Genomic DNA, 19,629 nt, shown 5'->3' on the forward strand with positions numbered 1-19,629 from the left:
GCTTTTGGCTTGATTTATGTCTGCATCAGTCTCCTCGGTGCTAAGGGACTCTGAGACAAAGCCACATCCTAAGTGTTATGCTGGTGTCAGAGCAATTCCTGTGCAGAGGGGGGCTATGCTATGCAACCTTCGTTATTCCCCCTTCTCAGATGTCCTTGAGTCCTTGAGACGGATGTGAGCGGAGTTTTTCAGCCCTCATGCAAAACAACCATCTAAACATAACAGATGACATCAGCTTGGGCTTTTCAATTCCTGGATGGCAGCAGCGTGTTAATCCAGCCTTCATCCTGGATTTCATAAACTAAAACAAGAGAGGCTGGCAAGAGCACAGCGCTGCTGCTGGGTTGAGGAAATTGATGACGGGGAAGCATGCGGGCAACACAGTGTATAAAACTCATAAACGTGTAGGCAGAAGCTCAGCTACTACTTTGGACGGCTGCTTCCCGCCAGCAAAGACCACGACGGCAGGGAGCTGAGCAGGAGCCAGCTGCGAGACATGAAGAGCCTCTTGCTGCTGACCACACTCCTGGTACCTCTGCACCTGGGCATGGCCTGGAGCGCCAAGTATGCGGTGGATTGTCCGGAACATTGTGACAACACTGAGTGCAGAAGCAGCCTGCGTTGCAAGAGGACGGTGCTGGATGATTGTGGCTGCTGCCAGGTGTGCGCTGCGGGGCCTGGAGAAACCTGCTACCGTACAGTCTCAGGCATGGACGGGGTCAAGTGTGGTCCGGGGCTGAAGTGTCACTTTTACAGCGAGGAGGATGATTTTGGCGACGAGTTTGGTATCTGCAAAGGTAAAGAGCAACTCCTTGCTTCCCACTGTGCAGGGCTCTCTGGAGGGTGTTTAGTCAGCCTGGGGAGGTGCGTTCCTTCCTCTGAACTACTAGGCAGGATGCGTGGATGCAGGTGGTGTGTTTGATAGAGAGAAAAGGATATGGGCAGCGAGGTTTGGAAAGCAGCAGCGTGCAGGAGTCACAAGGGCTGCAGCATCCTGTTCGCTGCCTGCATTCAGATTTGAGAAGGAAAGTTGCAGTGGTAGCTCGCATGCCTTCTTTTTCTGAGAGACTTTAGAAACTTGACAGGTAGCCTGTTACAAACGGTTTAGGTGTCTGTTCCTCTGAAAGCTAATGATTACAGAGGTCTTCCTGAGATAACCTCTTAAAGCCCTTTCTAGCCCCTCAGATTTCGCCAGCCTTTGATCTTGAAAGAATTCACCGGGAGGAGCGCCTTACTCAGGCTCAAGTATTTCTGATGAACACTAATGTGCTTTATGGCATAAGGTGGGCTTAAGTCAGCCAACAAAATAACACATGTTCTTGCAAGAGGGTCCCCTGAACTATTAAATAAACCTAGTTTTACTTTTAAAATGTTTCAGTTGGGCAGAAAGTAGCAGATGTTGTAAGACCAGCAGAAATAATAGTAATCTAAAAGTCTGTTTTTTTTTTAAAGGTGGCTGTTTTATAGATTTAAAGAAAAGAAATGAAATCATAATTAAGGCAGAAACCAGAGCTAAATGATGCATTGATGTATCTGTGGGATTTATTTTCAAACCTAGTGACTAAATTAATATTTTTAAATGTATAAAAATTAAAGGTTATTTAAAAGTCTGTATACATAGTTGCCATATAATCTCATCACAGTATACTATCGTGATAAAAAGACAGTATGCCAATTCTTACATCCAGTTGTGTGATACAAAGAAGCTGCTGAATTTGGAAAGCCAAATTCTGAGAAATTTCTAAATAACTCATACTCAATACAATTACAACCTATCCTGGATGACATTCATCTAGAAATAAGATAATCTCATTAATTCTCATTTTAGAATACAGTTCATAAATTAGTCATCTTTTAGCCTACAAAACTGGCGAAAGGCTCAGAAGTAAATTCTAGAAAATTTTTGGAGATGTTATCCTTTACGTAGGTTATTTTTTGATTAAGACTAGTAAGGAACTATTTTTCTTTGATGAACACACATATACACGATGTTTCTTTCAAATGAATAGGCTTTGTTTTTCTCTGGAAATTACAGATATTTTCTTGGCTTATCTGCCAAGAAAAAAAATGCACCTCACATAAGGAAATTAGGGAGGAAGTGGTTAACGCAGTCCTGTTCTATGAAACAGGGAACGAATGCATTCAGGGGAACTGATTTTCCTTTGGCATAAAAACACCTTTGTAAATGTGGTTATGAATGGACAGTGCACGGGGTAGAGCATCCAGCTGTGAGGCAGCGGTTAGTGAGCTATGCTATTAATACTCTATTCTGAATTGCTCTTTCTGGCATTCTCCACATAGCTGGTGAGTTCAGTTTAACTGTTTTCTTGCTGTTGGACATCATAGGGTGTATTCACCACCTTTGCAGCCTCCTGGAGATATTCCCCATTGCTGCAGGTGAATTCCCTCCTCCAGCCACGTGAAGACTATACACATCAGCTTGTATATCCAGATGTGTGGGGTTTGTTGGTTTGGTTTTAGCATTTAGATGTTTGATCCCGTGTTGCTTGCTAGCTATCGGCAGCCAGCACTTATTTATGGAATGTTCTGATCAGCACTCAGTACAATAGGGGCCACCTTGGGCCTGGAACTGGGAAATGGGCTAAGATTTCCATTCTGAGCGTCTCTGAAGACGGCCACATCCTAACTCTGTGCTTTTCTGCCAGAGGGTTTTCCCAAATCTATCTTAAGGACTTTTCTTCCCAGGGTAAGGAGGACGAATAACATCAGATCCTTTAATACGGTTCCTCTTGTTGTGGTGATCCCCAACCAATAGATTTTTTTTTTGTTACTTCATAACCGTAATTTTGCTACTGTTATGAATCATAGTGTTATTTTTGGAGATAGGGGGCTGCCAAAGGGACCACCACTCACAAGTTGAGAACCACTGTTCCATATAGACTCTGCTGAGTTACCCTACTGAGATACTGTTATGCCACAAGCTCAATCTCACAATAACTGATAGGCCTCTTTATTGCATTACAAATGCATCTTAGTCTAAGTATTAAGCAGTGATTATGAAGTATCAAGCTCTGAAAGAGCCCCTCATTGTTGGCAGGTGTACAAGCCCATGGGTGTGTCCATCCTGAAACTTCTTGCTCTCTTAACATCTTATCTTTGCCAAGAGCTTGATTAGTGAATCTCTTAGCAGCTGGGGAAGCTAGGCGTGGACTGAGGACTGGTTGTTTCATGGTCAGGTGGGCTGATAGGCCTCTTAGCTCTTTAAAATAGTAAACTGTCAACTACTGTAGATTAAGGACACACTCATACCCAGCAAACTAGTTGAGGAGGTAATGCTTATATCTCCTTCATCTCCCATCTTCACTGACTGAGCTGTGCCCAAGACAACCTGTAGGAATCTGTGCCGTCTGTGCAGAAAACAAATAGAATAAAGATTGGTTCAGGAGTGGGGCTGGCAAGGGGCCTCAGTGGGGAAAGGCACCTGTTATCAATCCTGACAACCAAAATGTCAGCCCCAGAACCCACAGTGGAAGGAACCAACTCAGCAAGTTGTGTTCTGGCTTCCACACATGTGTTACACACACACACACACACACACACACACACATAGACCCACAGGCACATGCACATACACATGCCTGCACACATAGACACACACACAAAGAAAAAGGCCCACAGGCACATGCATACACACATGCATGCACACATGCCTGTACACACACATACACACACACACACACACACACACACACACACACTGAAAAAAAAATGAGGAAGGAAGGAAAGGAAGGAGGAAAGGAAGGAGGAAAGGGGGGAAGTATTTTTAAAGACTGGTCTAAGGAAGTTTGTTATGTATAGCTAACTTAAGGCATACTTAAGCTAACTTAATCATGATCTTAATTAATTAAGCCTGAGGCAGGTGTTATCTGGTCTTCCGATGTGGCTTTACATATATGAGTCCAACTTTCAATTTCCAAACGTTGGCGTTTTTGAAGAGTGATTTCCACTCACCAGTCAATGTCCAGGAGACTGATTCCAATCCTAAGGTTATCACCAGGGAGGGAGGATGGAGCCCCATGTTTAACGAGCAGCCTTCGCTCTGCCCTCAGACTGTCCCTATGGCACGTTCGGGATGGAATGCAAAGAGACTTGCAATTGCCAGTCAGGCATATGTGACAGGGTGACCGGGAGATGTCTGGACTTCCCCTTCTTCCAGTATGCAGCAGCCAAGTCGCCCAGCAGGACCTCTGCGTCCCACACAGGTAAGCTAAGCACTAAGTAGGGACCTTGGTCTCAGTTGGAATCACCCTAAAAACTAAGAGTGGAATATGGTATTGCTCTAAATGAGCTTATTTTCCTCAGTGGAAAGACAGGCAGTCCTTGAGTTTGGTAGTTTTGCTATTTTCAAAACAAATCTCATTGATAATTCTGAGGATTCTCATAAAGTTTATCGCAGTTGAATGAATTAACAAAGACAAACCTGTCACTAAAAAAACCATCCAACCAAGATAGGCAAAGTTCTTTGAACGCTTTAATGATCTGTTTTATGAACTCACTAGACAAAACTATTTCTCTCCCAAGTCCACACAGAAAGAGAGCAGTGGGATATTTGTAGGCTCAGCTTTAAGAGCCAGAATAAAAGATACAGAACATTTCTCCTCTTCCTGTCCCTCCTTCTCCTCTTCCTGCCTCCTCCTCTACCTCCCCTCCCCTCCTCCTCCCTCCTCCTCCTTCATCAAATGGAAACAATAAAATGGAATAATTGTGGGTTTATGGATTTTGGAGCTGGTAAGAATCAATCTCTGTGGTGAGATTCAGGGAATAATAATAATGTAGCAATGCTTACATGTGGCTGACAGGTCTGGGCTGTGTGGTTGCCTCCATAACTAACAATAAAATACAAAGGCAAGGTTCATGATCATACAGTTATAAGGGGTCATTCCACAACAACTGCCCATTAATATCAGTACCTCCTCCAGATGGAAAGCAGTCACTTTTTTTATATTTAATTTAATTTAATTTTTTATTTAGGTTGTGCTTCTGGCCCTTTGCATGTGAAATTCAGCAAATGTGCTTGTTTTTCTCTTACCATCTTTGGGTTTTGTGCTTTTAAGTCAATTCATAGTTTTAAGTCTGACTGTGGTCTTATACATCAAATTTTAACTAACTAGATGAATATCTTCATGGATATTGAGTCTGGAAATTGGGACATTATGAACAGATTAGATCATGTGATTTATCTTTGTAGTTTTTGACAAAGCAAAAGGTGGGGGATTTAAGACATGAATAGCTTTTTATGTGAGTTTCTTATAACACATGAAGACAAATCCCTTTAGGGTCATCAGCATATCTAGTGTTTCATATCCAGCTCATTCCAGAACCTTCTGATTAGCCCAGGACTCACTGGCTTCCCTCTTCTTCACGTTCTTCACAGTACCTGAAAACTATAATTGGAAACCACCAATCACTCTCTCTCAGATCTGGGAGTGCTCTGAAGCAATTGTTTACAAAAGAGATCTGAGATCCATTTTCTTACAGCCTCAAGCATTTTCAGCTTCCTTTAATCTTTTCTTTTTATCTTTACAAATAGAGTCAGAGTCTCACTATGTAACATTAGTTGGCCTGGAACTTACTGTGTAGACCAGGCTGGCCTCAAACTCACAACAATGCATGCACCTCCCTTCTGAACACTGGAACTTAGACATGTGTCACCACTCCGAATACTTGTTTTGCCTTCTTAAGACCATGGTTACACAAAACTGTGAAGAAATAACCTTTGAACCTTCAGTCATTGAAGTTTGCACCTAAATCTTTCTGAAAGGCAGCATTTAATTGTACTGCAGATCTTTGTTGGTGTTGTTTTGGTTGGTTGATTTTTTTGTAGTCTTGGAGACTGAAGCCAAGGCATTGTGGACACTGGATGAATGTTCTACTATCAAACTGCATCTCCATCACTTCATTGTGACCCTTTGGTGGTACCTGGGATGGAATGTCTGGGAGGCTATGGTGGCTGCCTGCAACAGTCTCCCGGATGGGGACTCTTGATTGGTATACCTAGGTCCCTCCTGCTATGACACGCTGGCGCTGGCAGTTTCCCTTTGGTTGTGCAGCCTCGTTCATGAGTTTGACACTCTCTTTAGTTTGCTTGCAAATGATTCTGATATCTTGGCTACTATATAAAAATTCTAGAAGGTTATTTATTACTGGATGGTCATTATATACTAAGCTACACAAAAATGTTTATATCGAAAGCCAGGAATGGAGATTCTTACTAGAAATGTAAAAGGAAATTGGTTAGTTTTTTTTTTTTTTTTAATTTTTTGGATCCATATTTAAAAATCTTTTATCCAGGTAATCTTAGTGAACCTCAGATTCACGAGGGAGGAAGAGCATCTGAAAGATATGGACAGGCTGCCTTGTTTGGCTGTGCCTTGCCTACTTGGGATTTGCCTTACTGTGTGCCAGAGTCTACAGGGAAGAGCATGGGTCCTCAGTCCTGCCATGGGCTTCACATTAGCACCTCACAAATCCATCTGATCCCACCCTTTGAGAACAGATCAAATAATTTCCAGGTCCACTATCACAGGACCAGTTGCATGGGATCTTCTTCAAATTGCTACCTGCTGTGCTCTCCTCTCTCTCTCTCTCTCTCTCTCTCTCTCTCTCTCTCTCTCTCTCTCTCTCTCTCCCTCTCTCTCCTGATCCTATCCATCTCAATTTTAAATTTTATTCCTTTTCTGTCAGCCAGTGTCCAATAATGGAAACTCAGGAGTCTCATTTTTTCAAGCTAGGAATTTTCCATATTCATTAATCTGCTACACCACACTAATCGTGCTCCATCCTATTTCATGATGTATACTGTGAACACAAGCATGTCTTACTCCTCTTAGGAGCAGATTTCACTCTAAAAAGAATTCTAAATCTTATAAGCCTTTCCCATATGAAGAACAAGATCTACCTTTAGAAAAGAGAGCTGCCTTCTGGAGCAATATCAAGACATTAAGTCATCTTTCATGAAGTTAATATAAAATTCTTTTTAGAGATTTATTTTTGCAGCATCTCATCATTTCCTGAGTAGGTATTGAGCACCTATCATGTTCCAAACATTGTTATCCATGCTGAGGATACAGGTGACCAAGTGGAAGAATCAGCAAATGCAAGAAGTCCTGCTTTTATTAAGCTTTCCAGCTTAGGGATGGAGTGAGATAATGTCTGGGAGGGGTGGGGTGCATGTGGACCATGGCAGAAGTGATGCTGGGTGCATGTAGAGAAATGATGTGAGGACGTTATCCTGGCTGGAAGAGTGTTTCTGAGCTGTTCAGTAGAGTGAACAGAGGATTTGAATCAAAGATTTATTTTAAATTCAACCAAAAGGCAAAACCAAAATAAAATAAATCCACACTTGATCTTTAACTTACAGATGTTTTGATTTGTGTGCCTTCTATTTTCAGAGCGTGACGCAGCATCCGGAGATGGCAACGCTGTGAGAGAAGAGATTGGAGAAGGGAATGCTGCCCGGCCCTCCGTGATGAAGTGGTTAAATCCACGCTGATCCTGGCTGAGATTTGTCAAGAGACGGCTCCACTTTAGTGACCAACGTTCAGCCAACATTTTAAGAACCGTCTAGAACATAGACTGTGGACATGTGATTTATGGAGATCAAGTGTGATTCAGAAAAAATAATGTAGGCTATATACAACCCATAAAACACATATGAATGAACACTTTTAGATATTTGTTAAATATTTAAATTCATATAGATCTGTTAAGTGTGTGCAGGTGCATGTGTGTGTGCGTGTGTGTGTGCATGTGTATGTGTGTGTGGTATCACCAAGGAACTTGATATGCAATTGAGATGGTCTTACTGTCAGTGAGTAATCCAACCAAAGCTGAAGGAATGGTGGTTTCATTGACTTGGGTGCACATTCTTATTGAGATACAGGTTGAAGAAGAGTTAGGAGTAAGAGACGCTGGGGGTAGTAGTGAAAGTAGGGGTTATAATACTTGGATCCTCCTTGTAGTAGCTTAAAATTTATTATTTTGTTTTTATTGGAGGAAATAAAACAAGAACAGAAAAGCCTGAGGGAAGTAAGATATTGGAAGCTCCTGGGAGTCTAAGCAACTGCTTTGAATGCAAATGCTATTATTACAGCTACTTGTATCTGGTGGGAATGGGGATGGGCAGAAGAGATGGACAGAGGACTGAATATATATATACACACATATATATGTATATATATTCCCATCACTTCTCATCACTGATTTAAACACTGTGGGCCTTGAGACAGATCTAGGAGGTAGTTTGCCTCCTGAGGGACAGAACAGGGTGAAGGTGAATATTTATGTATTTTTATAAACAAATTTCATAGTTTAAATGTTTCTCCAGCACCCATCTGTCTCCCCATCTTAGAGAAATTACCCTAATGTTGTTTGTTTAAAATGGGTTCTCAAATACTCATATATGGAAATTTTGTTATTAACAATTGCACTAATAGTAATAAAAATGTAGCTACTCTGGGTTTATAAAATGTTGAAAAAATTTTTAAAAATGCTATATCTCGAGTGAATTTTAAATTTAAATCAGAAAATAACTTTTTAGACAGTTTGAGAAAGGAAAGTTAATTTTCATTAGGAAATGTGTCAGCTTTAAGGTATAGTTTATTTTCATCTTTTATTCTTTCAAACTTGATTGATAAATGGAACTGAGCTTGCACCCGGAGGACCTTAGCACACGAAGAACAGTTTGACGGCGGATGCTGGGAGATATTTGCAGAGTATTTTATTTAAGAAGCGTTTCCTTATTGACTTATGTTTTATTCTTAAACCTTGTCAACAGAGTTGTGAATGTACTTGTGGGAAGATTCTTGGACGTAAGCACAACCAGCTGTTAGGTTTTGTTTTTAAAAGAACAGTATTGTTTATTGTTGTTCAATAAAAATGGCACAGCTGTTCTATGCTGACTGATTTTCCTTTAAGTTTTACTCAATCAATAAGAGAGCTAATTTACATTAGAGGTCAAGCTCTTTAATTGACTTTGATGCTGCAGATGCATTTCTGTACCAACACAAGGGGTAGAACATTTCTGTCCATAGCGGATTCAGACTGTGATCCTCCTGAAAAGTGGGTCCGTACTATATAAGGCTATATAATATATAATATATATATATAACATATAATATATAATATATAATGCATATAGCAGCCATTTTTACAGTTTTATTCACTTCTGGGTTTGTTTCCCTTAAACTTATGTTTTTATCTCTATCTCTGTCTCTCTGTCTCTCTTTTAATTCAAAATCAACAAAATTCACATTTTGGTATGTTAAGTTAGCTATATAGTATGTAATGTGTATTATATGATGTAGTATATGTAGTATATGACATAGTATATAGTATACCAGTATTATCAAGGTTACCGAGTGATGATTCTTTCACTGTTATTCAGATACTGAACTCAGCAAAAATCCTTGTTTTATTTTTTCTCCTTCTTGGAAGGCAGAAAAATTTCCATGAAACAGCCACTACACTCCATTCCATTTCATTGAGAAAATCCCAAATAATCGTCCTGTATGTCTGTTAACTGACCGAAGGTCACAGATCTTTGAGTGTCTACTTCTCTCCATTCATACATCTGCTGGTATTCTTATAATTAACATTAGCATTGTATTTTCATTTATTTCCTAATGCTTTTTTAAAGTAGCTGTGTCTTTTAAAATGAAGACAAAGGCAGATCTTTCAATACCTGTACTGGCTAGTTTTGTATGTCAACTTGACACAAGCTGGAGTTATCACAGAGAAAGGAGCCCCCTTTGAGGAAATGCCTCCATGAGATCCAGCTGTAAGGCATTTTCGCAATTAGTGACCAAAGGTGGGAGGGCCCAGCCCATTGTGGGTGGTGTCACCCCTGAGCTGGTAGTCCTGGGTTCTATAAGAAAGCAAGCTGTACAAGCCAGGGGAAGCAAGCCAGTAAGTAACATCCCTCCATGGCCTCTGCATCAACTCCTGCTTCCTGACCTGCTTGAGTTCCAGTCCTGACTTCCTTTGGTGATGAACAGCAATGTGGAAATGTAAGCTGAATAAACCCTTTCCTCCCCAACTTGCTTCTTGGTCATGATGTTTGTGCAGGAATAGAAACCCTGACTAAAACAGTACCCCCTGGAAGAAGAGAGAAACCTCCATACTGAAGGGCGCGTGTGACTCAGAAGCATTTGAAGTGTGCTGATTCAATAGTAGGGAGATAGCTGTATATTTTAAAGATACAGCTTATCTGAGTTTTCTAAATAGTGGAAATTAGATACAAAGTTACATTTTAAAAAGACAATTATATTCTTACTAACTTTAAATTTAAAAAGTTAAAATCTACCCTATCTCCCTGTCTACAAAGTTTAACAACAATATTCCTTTAGGGAGTGAAGTGACTCAGGTGACTTTCAGCTTGAAATCTAAACCCGGAGTTCAGTACCTTCAGTGTGACCAAAGATAATAAAATCAAGTAAGAATGAACTTGTCCACTCTAACTTCGGCCACACTTTCTAAGGTCCCAGGGTCATGACCTTTACCCTGCATGCTAGAATTCATGGATCCTAAGTAGTCTTTGACTAATTCTGATAGAAGGGTCTCTGAAATCTTTGGATTCATGGAATCCAGCCCTCACCTCCCAGACGCTGAGAACCTCACCATGCAAGCAATAACGTTAGGACAGAGCTGCTGTTAGCCTGACTAGACTGTCACTTCTTATAAGAGGCAGTTTGGAAGGGCTTCTGTTTCTACTCTGTTTTATTCTTCCATTTAAACGGACATTTAAATGGAGGTAGAGGACCCACAAATGTAACCAACAGTGCACAGCCACCCCCTTTTAGTTACCCTAGTCATTTATCTAATATCCCACTTAAGAAGGGTGCATTGCATAGAGAACCACTCCTCCTGGCAAGGTATACCCAATTTTAAAATCTGTAGAGCTTCTTTTTGTTTGGTTGGTTCACTATTTTTAAAAAGAGCGTGAAAACTGTCCAAGTAATTTTAAGCATAGAGTGATGACTCCCAAAAGCTAATATCTCTGGAACCTTCTGGAGCCTTCAGTAGACCACATGTTGCTGATTCAGTAGGATTTGAGGTGGGACTCATTTCAATCACCTAGGTAATTCAGGGTTCTAGAAACCATTGTTTGAGAATGGCTGATACAGGGACATTTAGATGCTCAGAAATGAAATAAACTATAACTCAAGCCAATGATGAATTGATTGCTCTATTTTCTAAGCAGTTGGTATACCTAATTTTTGTGGTGTGTGTGTGTGTGTGTGTGTTTCAAAGCAGGGTCTCACTATGTAGCTCTGGCTATCCTGGGTCTCTCTATGCTGATGAGGCTGGCTTTAAACCCACAGAGATCCTCCTGCCTCTGCCTCCCAAGTGCTGGGACTAAAAGTGTGAATGAACTACTTCTCCTGGCAAAGTATACTCAATTTTATAACCTGTGGAATGTTTTGTTTGTTTGGTTGGTTGGTTTACTATTTTTAAAAAGGGGATGAAAATATACAAGTAATTTTAAACTCTAAGAGTTTAAAGAGGCTAAGGCAGGAACATCTCAAGTTTGAGGAATGTCTCAGAAAGTAAACAAGTAGATGAAAACCAAGATGCTTGGAGCCTTTGTAATGACAGATAGGAGATCATCAAAGAGGATGGGGGTGGAAGCTGAAGAGTCAGGAAGCTATAACATGAAATGTTCTTATGGAAAGAAAGACATTAAAGAAGAAGAATGGCCAGGCGTGTGTTGTGTCCCCCATAGAAGCATCTGAGCTGAAGTGGCCTCAGGGGATTGGAGGCTTGTCTGAATAATGTGAATGCGTGAGAGATGAGCACTTTTCCCAGAAGGCTGTCTGGGAAGGTCAGAAGGCAATAAGCCTACAGTGTGATGGCAACATTTACTTAGTAGCAGTTTGTTTCTTCCTGTCCTATCCACTGAGTAACTGTGCAGGATTATCAGTGAGAAATGAAGGTTAAGACAGATGGTGATTTCGGTGAAACAATTCGGTGGAGTCTGCTGAAGGGCGCCACCAATGAGCTGCACAACTGTAATCATGACCCTTGGTGGACTAGGTCAGGGGGATGGTCACAAGTGTGAGGCTGGTAAGGGCTACAGAGTAACACTCTATCTAAAGCCCTAAGCAAGCAAGCGAGCGAGCGAGCGAACGAGCAAGCAAGCAAGCAAGCAAACCAAGAGAAGCCAAAAGAGCATTGTTGTATATTTGCTGACAAAGCTCATATTATCATGCTGTACAGTAACCCTAAAATTTGTGCAAAACTACATGCATGGATCAGTCGAGAGACCAGTGACATCTGTTTTATTCTTTGTATCTTTAAGTATTTTCTAAAAAATTCTAGAGGTAGTTTTTTTTTTTATTGGGAAAAAGGATAAGATTATCTCTTTTGATTATTAAGATTTGATCCTTCAAGAGGTCTTAGATGTATTTAATCACCTGGGCACTTGGACTGTGAAAACAATAACTTCAATCCAAATGAACGAAGGCGCTCACATGAAGACATCTGCACAGCCTGTAGCTCTCTCTCTGTGGGAGCAGATGTCGTCTCAGCACAAGCAAGCTTGGGAATCCTCAGAAAGCGCAAATAAAGGTCTTTGAACCAAAGTGTACTTTTGAAATGGCAATTCACCTTCTGTACCTATGCTATCTGCTTCAAGCAGGTGGCTCAGGGCACCAGGGTTTTAAAAGTATTTCCTGACACCTGTGGAGTTGATAAATATTTCCTGTTTTTGTTGTGTCTAGAGAAAACAGGAATTAACAACTTGGAAGTGCTCATCAAACACCCATTGTGGATGACCTCTACATGGGTAGTTTTCAGTGTGAGACTATACTCAATTTCTTAAAATGTATCGGAATGATTTCTCTTAAAAGAAAAGCCATTGTTAGAATAATCCATTGAACTAAATGGCAGAAGAGCAGCTTTATCTTACAGAGGAGTGGCACCTATCAACGTGTGGAATCCACCTAGAAAGTCAACTATAACCATGATGGATGGAGCCAGCAAGCAATGAGCATCCTGCCTGTACCTCTGCGCTAACTTACATAGCACATTTTTAAAAAGATAATTAACATCTCAAAGTTCTTCAAGAGGGCAAGACGGCTGGAGGTTTTGCATTAGAGTGAGTCAGGGCTATAATCCACTGTGTCACTTGGTGACCTCAGCCGAGCTGTTCAACCTACATTCCCTCCATGTCCTTTGTGCAAGGTGTGAACAATGATTTATGTCAGTGTTGCAATAGCCTCTTCACATACTCTGTACAATCCAGTGACTCCCACCACTGCACCTGCCCTATAGCAAACCTGTGTTGCTATCAAAGCCAATTTCATTATTTCCTTTAAGTTCAATTTATTCATTGCTGCCAGACTGAAACATTTAAAGTGTCCAACACATTCCATCTACAATAAATAGAAAACTGACTTCAGAACAAAATTAAAGGTATTCGTTAAAGGCTAATAACCCTGAGTCGAAATTCAGTTAACATCATTAGAAACACTCATAGTTCTACAAAGGGGTGACTATTTTTAAAGACAAATAATAGTGTTTTATTTAGTTCTCCAAACAATTATTAGCATATGCCTCTGAAAACAGAACCAAAAAAAAGTACAATGCTTCGGGAATGTGAGGGAGCCCTGCAGATGTGGCCTAGGTCCCTGTGCGTTATTTTTAGTTTTCTATTCCTGCCTTTTATTTTAGGACTTGGCTTGTTTCCTTTGTGGCTTCCCCTTAGCTTATTCAGAGGATTCTTCCTAATATAATGCATTTTAAGCTCCGTTTAGAAAAGTCCCAGCTCTTGAAGGAAACCGAGGAATGCTGGCCTGTTCAGGAACTCCCGCCTCTCTTGGCAACCTGAAGTTTTTGGTTTGAAAATAACCCAGGAATTCTCGCACCTTGGTTTACTTTCTAGTTATTTTATGTACTGGAGCATTCGAGATACAAGATTCGGATTCCAGATTCGAGAGATAAGTAGATATCGAAAGCCGTTTTCATGTCTAACAGGAGGGATCTGAAAACGAACAGTTTCCAGTCCGTTTATATCGAAACAGCCCGCAGCTTTAAAAATAAGGAAAGAGGCCAGTGAGTCTGAAGCTATTTGGTCCTTTAGTAGTAAGACAGGTGACCTCATCGGAGCAGCATCCACTGTGCGCAACACAACAATTGGAGAGTGAAGGTATGATCCCTGTTGATCCCTGACCCTACGGAGATACCAAGGAGGCAGGGCAAACAAAACGGAAACACTAGAGAATGCAATAACACTCTTAGTCCTTTTTTTTTTAAAGGGTTCTTTAGTTGCAAGTAAAACAAAACAAGAAAGGGAAAATACTGACTTCTACAAAAAAACATAATTTATTGATAGGGTGTGGGCTGCCTCACAACATGGAAAAACCTACCTGTTGAAGAGAGAGGCTGGCTTGGAAAATCAGGGTTGCAGGGAGGTGAGGGGCAGACGTCCCCCACTTCACTGGGTGCTGCCAGCCAGTAAACACTGTTCTGTGCCCCAGCCTTTCTGATGCTACTCCCTGGGAAGGTAGCCTCAGGTGTGGTGGCACATTTTAGTGATCAGCTTAGCTCGGACGAATACTCTTCCTTGTAGGTAAATTGCAGTTTGGAGTGTGTCCAAAGCCATTGAGAGCTGCCAATTAAAAAAAACTGAGGAGGCGCAGAAAGAAGAAGGCTGAGTTAGGAAGGACTGGCTAAGTCAATGCCTTCCCTATGGAGAACTACCCTGGGGATAGGGTTCCTAGGGCGTGCCCCTCAATAGCTGTAACTCTGAAATTCAAAATTCAGGACAAGTGTGAATTTTTTGGCTTGCCTTTACGACACAAACAGGTGGGAAAAGAGAGGTTAGAAGTTTCAATCTTTCTCTCTCTCTCTCTCTCTCTCTCTCTCTCTCTCTCTCTCTCTCTCTCTCTCTCTCTCTCTGTGTGTGTGTGTGTGTGTGTGTGTGTGTGTTCTTTTCACTTGAGTACAGAATCAGCTGCCTCTCTTGCTGCTCTGTGTGTTTTTAAGTGAGGAGAGAAAACGTGCAGGCAGGAATCATTTCCTGGGGACGAACCTGGGTCAGGGCATCAGGCAAATCTTCCCAGACCTGGTTGTTTACTGGTCAAGGCTCGGGAATGCTAAAGCGTTTGGGAATGTCTTCTTGGGGAAGGCTTTCTTTGTGGCTTTTGGAATGACACACCTTCAGTGTGATGAAGGGGACTCCGCTCATTATTCTGTGGGAAAAGTTTTTCCCTTGATGACTCGAAAACAGGGGCTTGTTATTCTGAAAAAGCCAAGCACATCCTCATTCCACACAAACAATGTGACACAGAGCTGGAGAGAGGCCAAGGTTTTCTATGAATAGAACACAGCAGAGAGCCTCGGCCTCTCTTCCCATTTGCAAGGCAATCCTGGAAGCCAAGGAAAGAAACTGGATTACCTGCTGTTAGAAGGTGGAGGTGGAGAGGATTATCCACTATCCTCCCACACACTACTGGACCAGAATCCTTGCTTAACTTATGTGTCAGGGATGCTGCTGACACCTGTCAACAGAGATGGATGCATCTGTCTTTGAGTTGTTCTTGCACAAGATGGACTTCTAGGGAAGAAAAGTAGGGTACTGTCCCCCTTCTTTACAGGAGAGGCATTCCGTGACCCTAAAGGATTCCTGATACCATAGATAGTACCAGCTTCTACATATGTTAATTTGTGTGTGTGTGTAATTTATAAATTAGGCATAATAAGAAAGCAAAAATAATTAGTTATATAAAATTAGAATGATTGTAACAATATAATGCAACAGAGTATCAAACTCCTGCACTTTGGAATCTTTACTAAAAAAATAAAGGTTATATAAATATAAAGCATGGTGACACTACAGTTTTGCTCATCAAGTCAGCTACTGAGTAATTAATGGGTGGGTAGCATGCAGCTTGGATAAGCTAGAGCAAAGAGTGATTTGCATCCTGATGCCCAGGATGGGCTGAGATGGTGTGAAGTTTGGTCCCAGGGCTTAGAACAAGATGCACTTTAAAACTTATGTACTGTTTGTTTCTGGAATTTTCCATTTAATATTTCCAAGTCATGGATGTCTGTAAGTTATTGAAAGAATGAACAACAAAAAAAAATGTAGAAAAGGAAGGATGGAGGACACACATAAACAAGATGGCCTTCAGGTTTGAGCTGCATTGTGTTTCATGGGCATGATGCTTTTGTTTGAATTTATTGATTGCAAAGAACAGAAACCCACCGAAAAACACCTAAAACAGAGGTTGCAGCCAGATGGAAAGGGGGCTTTATAAAGATACAGAAGAGAAGATGTGCATTGCCCTATGGGAACTAAAGTGACTGCTCCTTTCTCCCTCTCTGTGGTCCTTCTCCCTTCTCCCTTTCTGTTACCGTCTCTATATACACGTTCTCCTCCTGCCTATCAAGTGAGTTCTGCTTAAAAATAACAGTAATAATAATAGGGCTTGGAAAGTAGCTCAGTGGTGGACTGGTTGCCTAGAATACGTGATGCTTTAGATTCAATCCCCAGGACCACAAAAATGAAAATAGTAGTAATACATGATCACATACTACTCACAATAGTTGCTAATGATTATTGTGTACTTGATCTGCACATGCTCTAAATGCTTTACGTGTATTCATCTGTCCAATCTCATGACATCATGAGGCAAGTGCTGTCTTTATACCCATTTTTTCAGATGTGTACACTGATGCTTGTGAGTAGAGTAGCCTACCTATTACTGCAGTGTGTAGCCAGGCCCGTGATCACAGAGAGAAATGACTAACACTTTATGGTGCACTGTGTTGCTAGGCTACAATATTTGGCAAGTAAGATATACTAAATTTATTCTCAGCTTAATGATATTCTCAAGATACCATGGATTTACCTGAGATGCAATGCCAGTCAAAGGAGAGAGGCATCTGGATTGGCTCACATAACATAGGTGGGCCCAGCTGGCCTCGTGTTTGGCTGAATCCAGATGCTACAATATACTGTTAGGATCTCTTTCACTCCCTATATCTCAGGACTAGGTGAAATCAAGGATGGCATCTAATCTAATAACCGCAGAACTTTTCTGATCATTGCAGGAGAAACGTGATTGGACAGACTCAGTGCCTGCCTGGTGTGAGGAGAGGGGTTGAACTTCCCACAGAAAGAAGGATGCCTAAGAACAACTGGAGATTGCAGAGCTATAGGGACAGAGTATGTTAATCCTGGTGCCCTGTGCTTGTCCAGATCTGCAGTCTCTGGCAGAAGGAGAGAATGCACCACTGATGAATTTCTGTTTTATTTTTGCTGGAGCTGCTGCCATGTGGGGGCTCAGTTTAACACTCTGCCACTCCAAAATCAGCAAATGAGAGGAACCTTTTCTATCCATCCAAATACTCTAGTTACTGGGGCTCTGTGATGGTTAATCTTTATTATTAACTTGACTGGATTTAGAATCATACCTTTGGGAATGACTCTGAGAGATTCTGTATATTATCTTAATGAAATGGGAGACCTGCCCCAAATGTGGGCAACACTGTTCCACGGCTGGGGTCCCAGAGTCAATAAAAAGGAGAGAGCAAGCCAAGTACCAGTGTTTGTCACATTCTGTTTCCTGACTGAAAAACAATGTGACCAACTGCTTGCAGCTCCTGCCTCCATGATTTCCTTCACGTTGAGCTGTCTCCTTCAACTGCCAGCTGAAATACATTCCTCTTTCTTTAGGTTACTTTGTTGCTTATTTTATCACAACAGTAAGAAAAGTAACCACCACAGGCTCTCCCTACTTTCTGACCAGAAAATTGAGAAATCCTGTCTCCCCCTAGACTCTTTCCTGCCCAACTTGGGGATTCGTTTGACTCTCGTTTCTCTTTGGTTTCCAAGACTTACAATATGATTTATTTATTTTGAGTTTGCAAGTCCTGTTCCTTCACACTCACTTGTGGTTTCTCTGAGTGTTGCCTCTGTGTGGGCCCTGGTATTTGATCAACATTGAGCAAGTTTTCGCTGAAGCTGTTCTGTGCTTGGCAGGGTGTTGACACATCTCAACCACAGTCATGGGAGGTGAGGAGCTTGCTGCTGTGGGAAACATTGACAGGGTGTGCTGGAGAGCCATCAGAAGCTGAAAAGAATGGATATAGTGTCACAGTGCTAGGCTGAAAGCTCCAGCGATCTATGAAACCCATTTGTTGGATGGACTGCCAGCTGACAGATGCTTTCCACTGTGCCTGCTGGGATGTCTACTGAAGACAATCTTTCTGCACGGCTGCCTGCATGCAAATGTGGGGGTCTTTAGACCCAGTTTCCTTGTCCTGGTTTGGGAATCTCTGGATAGTTCTCCCGGCTTTAGGACTCTCAGCAGGTTCCTCTGAGCCTCTGTGGAGAGAGTCATGGATGGGCTTCTCCTTTATCCTTCTCCTTCCATTCTGAATTTGATACAATGAGAGGACCGCCCATTAAATCACCTGCTTGTCAAATTTCAAATTAGGGTGTGTCAGGCAATCTTTCCAGTACTGTGATAAAATATCTGAGATACTTAACTTAAAGAGAGGAAAGAGTGATATTTTTGTTCTCTGTGTGTGTGTATGCACATCCGTGTGTTTTCTGAATGGTTTCAAATCTGGAGTCTCTTGGCCTTCTTGTTTTAGGTCTGTGATAGTCTTGAAGATCATGTCAGGAGAACGTAATGGAGGAGGCCTGTGTTTCTCAAGATCAAGGTGGCTGAGGTATTGGTATGCACTTCAAGGGCATACCCCTAGTGATCTAACTTCCTTCTACTAAGCCCCACTTCTTAAAGATTTCATAACAACTTGGGAACCAAATCTTTGGTTTGTGACCAAAACAAAGATGAGCTTTTGTGGGTTATTTAAGATCCAAACTATAGTATTTAAAGTATCAAGGAATGCAGGTCGAGCCCACCCTGGAGGGCTAATGGGGGCACAGGCTTCTCTTCAGAGAATATGCAGAGCTGCATGTGCTGCCATTCTGTGATCCTTTGCCTGGAATATTATTTTGCAGCTTGCCCTTCTTCCTACAGGGGGCGCCTTTGTGCTATTCACCAGATGGGAGAAACCACCTTGATAATTTATTTGTATAGTGGTTGGGTTGCTCTTGTGCAATGACCATTAAGTCTACAGAAAGTGTTTTATGCCAACGCAAACTCCAGATCTCCAGGGAGCAGACCTCTTACTTAACTTTGGATTAACTATAAAAGAGATAAAAATATGTCTGGGGGGGAGAAGCAAGACAGAAGTGAAATATAGTGTCTTAAATTTAATGGGGAAAGTAAACTGAAAGGAAATTCCATAGGTAGTGACCAGAGCTCAAGCCCTTCCTAGTTCTTGCTTGTTTTGTTTTGTTTTTCAGTCAATCTGAAGAGAGAAGGAGGTCAAATGGAGATAATCATTTATATTTGAAGGTATTGCCTAACATGGTCGGAAGATGGCCAAGAAATCCATTGCTGTTTGCAACTTAGGCACAATGAACATTTGTTTCTCAGGTTCATACACCTAACTATAGCTTGCTACTGTACACATGGGCTTTTGGTGAACAATAGACAGGAACCAGAGAAAAGGCACCACAACGCCATCAAAAACGAAAGAAACCCTGTTGAAATATCCAAAACATGAAAGTGGCAAAAAAAAAAAAAAAAA

General features: G+C 41.4%; 1 protein-coding gene and 1 long non-coding RNA gene across 2 annotated transcripts; both read left to right on the forward strand.

Annotated features, from left to right (window-relative positions):
• Positions 1-296: 296 nt before the first annotated feature.
• Esm1 (endothelial cell specific molecule 1) lies at positions 297-9,220 on the forward strand. Its single transcript, XM_031360420.1, has 3 exons — positions 297-797; positions 4,071-4,223; positions 7,413-9,220. Exons 1-3 carry the CDS (start codon positions 497-499, stop codon positions 7,511-7,513), a joined length of 555 nt encoding a protein of 184 aa, XP_031216280.1. The 5' UTR covers positions 297-496; the 3' UTR covers positions 7,514-9,220.
• Positions 9,221-13,790: 4,570 nt separating this feature from the next.
• On the forward strand, positions 13,791-19,530 carry LOC116083581. The gene is made up of 4 exons (XR_004115779.1): positions 13,791-14,167; positions 17,077-17,191; positions 18,625-18,702; positions 19,343-19,530. It is a non-coding gene; the product is annotated as an uncharacterized LOC116083581 (long non-coding RNA).
• Positions 19,531-19,629: the final 99 nt, after the last annotated feature.

The sequence above is a fragment of the Mastomys coucha genome, unplaced genomic scaffold, assembly GCF_008632895.1.
Source record: "Mastomys coucha isolate ucsf_1 unplaced genomic scaffold, UCSF_Mcou_1 pScaffold8, whole genome shotgun sequence".
Classification (NCBI taxonomy): domain Eukaryota; kingdom Metazoa; phylum Chordata; class Mammalia; order Rodentia; family Muridae; genus Mastomys; species Mastomys coucha.

Bases quoted from the DNA above. Each gene is read 5' to 3' on its own strand.
- Esm1 (XM_031360420.1), top strand. From the start codon at position 497: ATGAAGAGCCTCTTGCTGCTGACCACACTCCTGGTACCTCTGCACCTG. The intron at 798-4,070 runs GTAAAGAGCAAC...CTCTGCCCTCAG, and splicing joins CGAGTTTGGTATCTGCAAAG to ACTGTCCCTATGGCACGTTC. The intron at 4,224-7,412 runs GTAAGCTAAGCA...TTCTATTTTCAG, and splicing joins GACCTCTGCGTCCCACACAG to AGCGTGACGCAGCATCCGGA.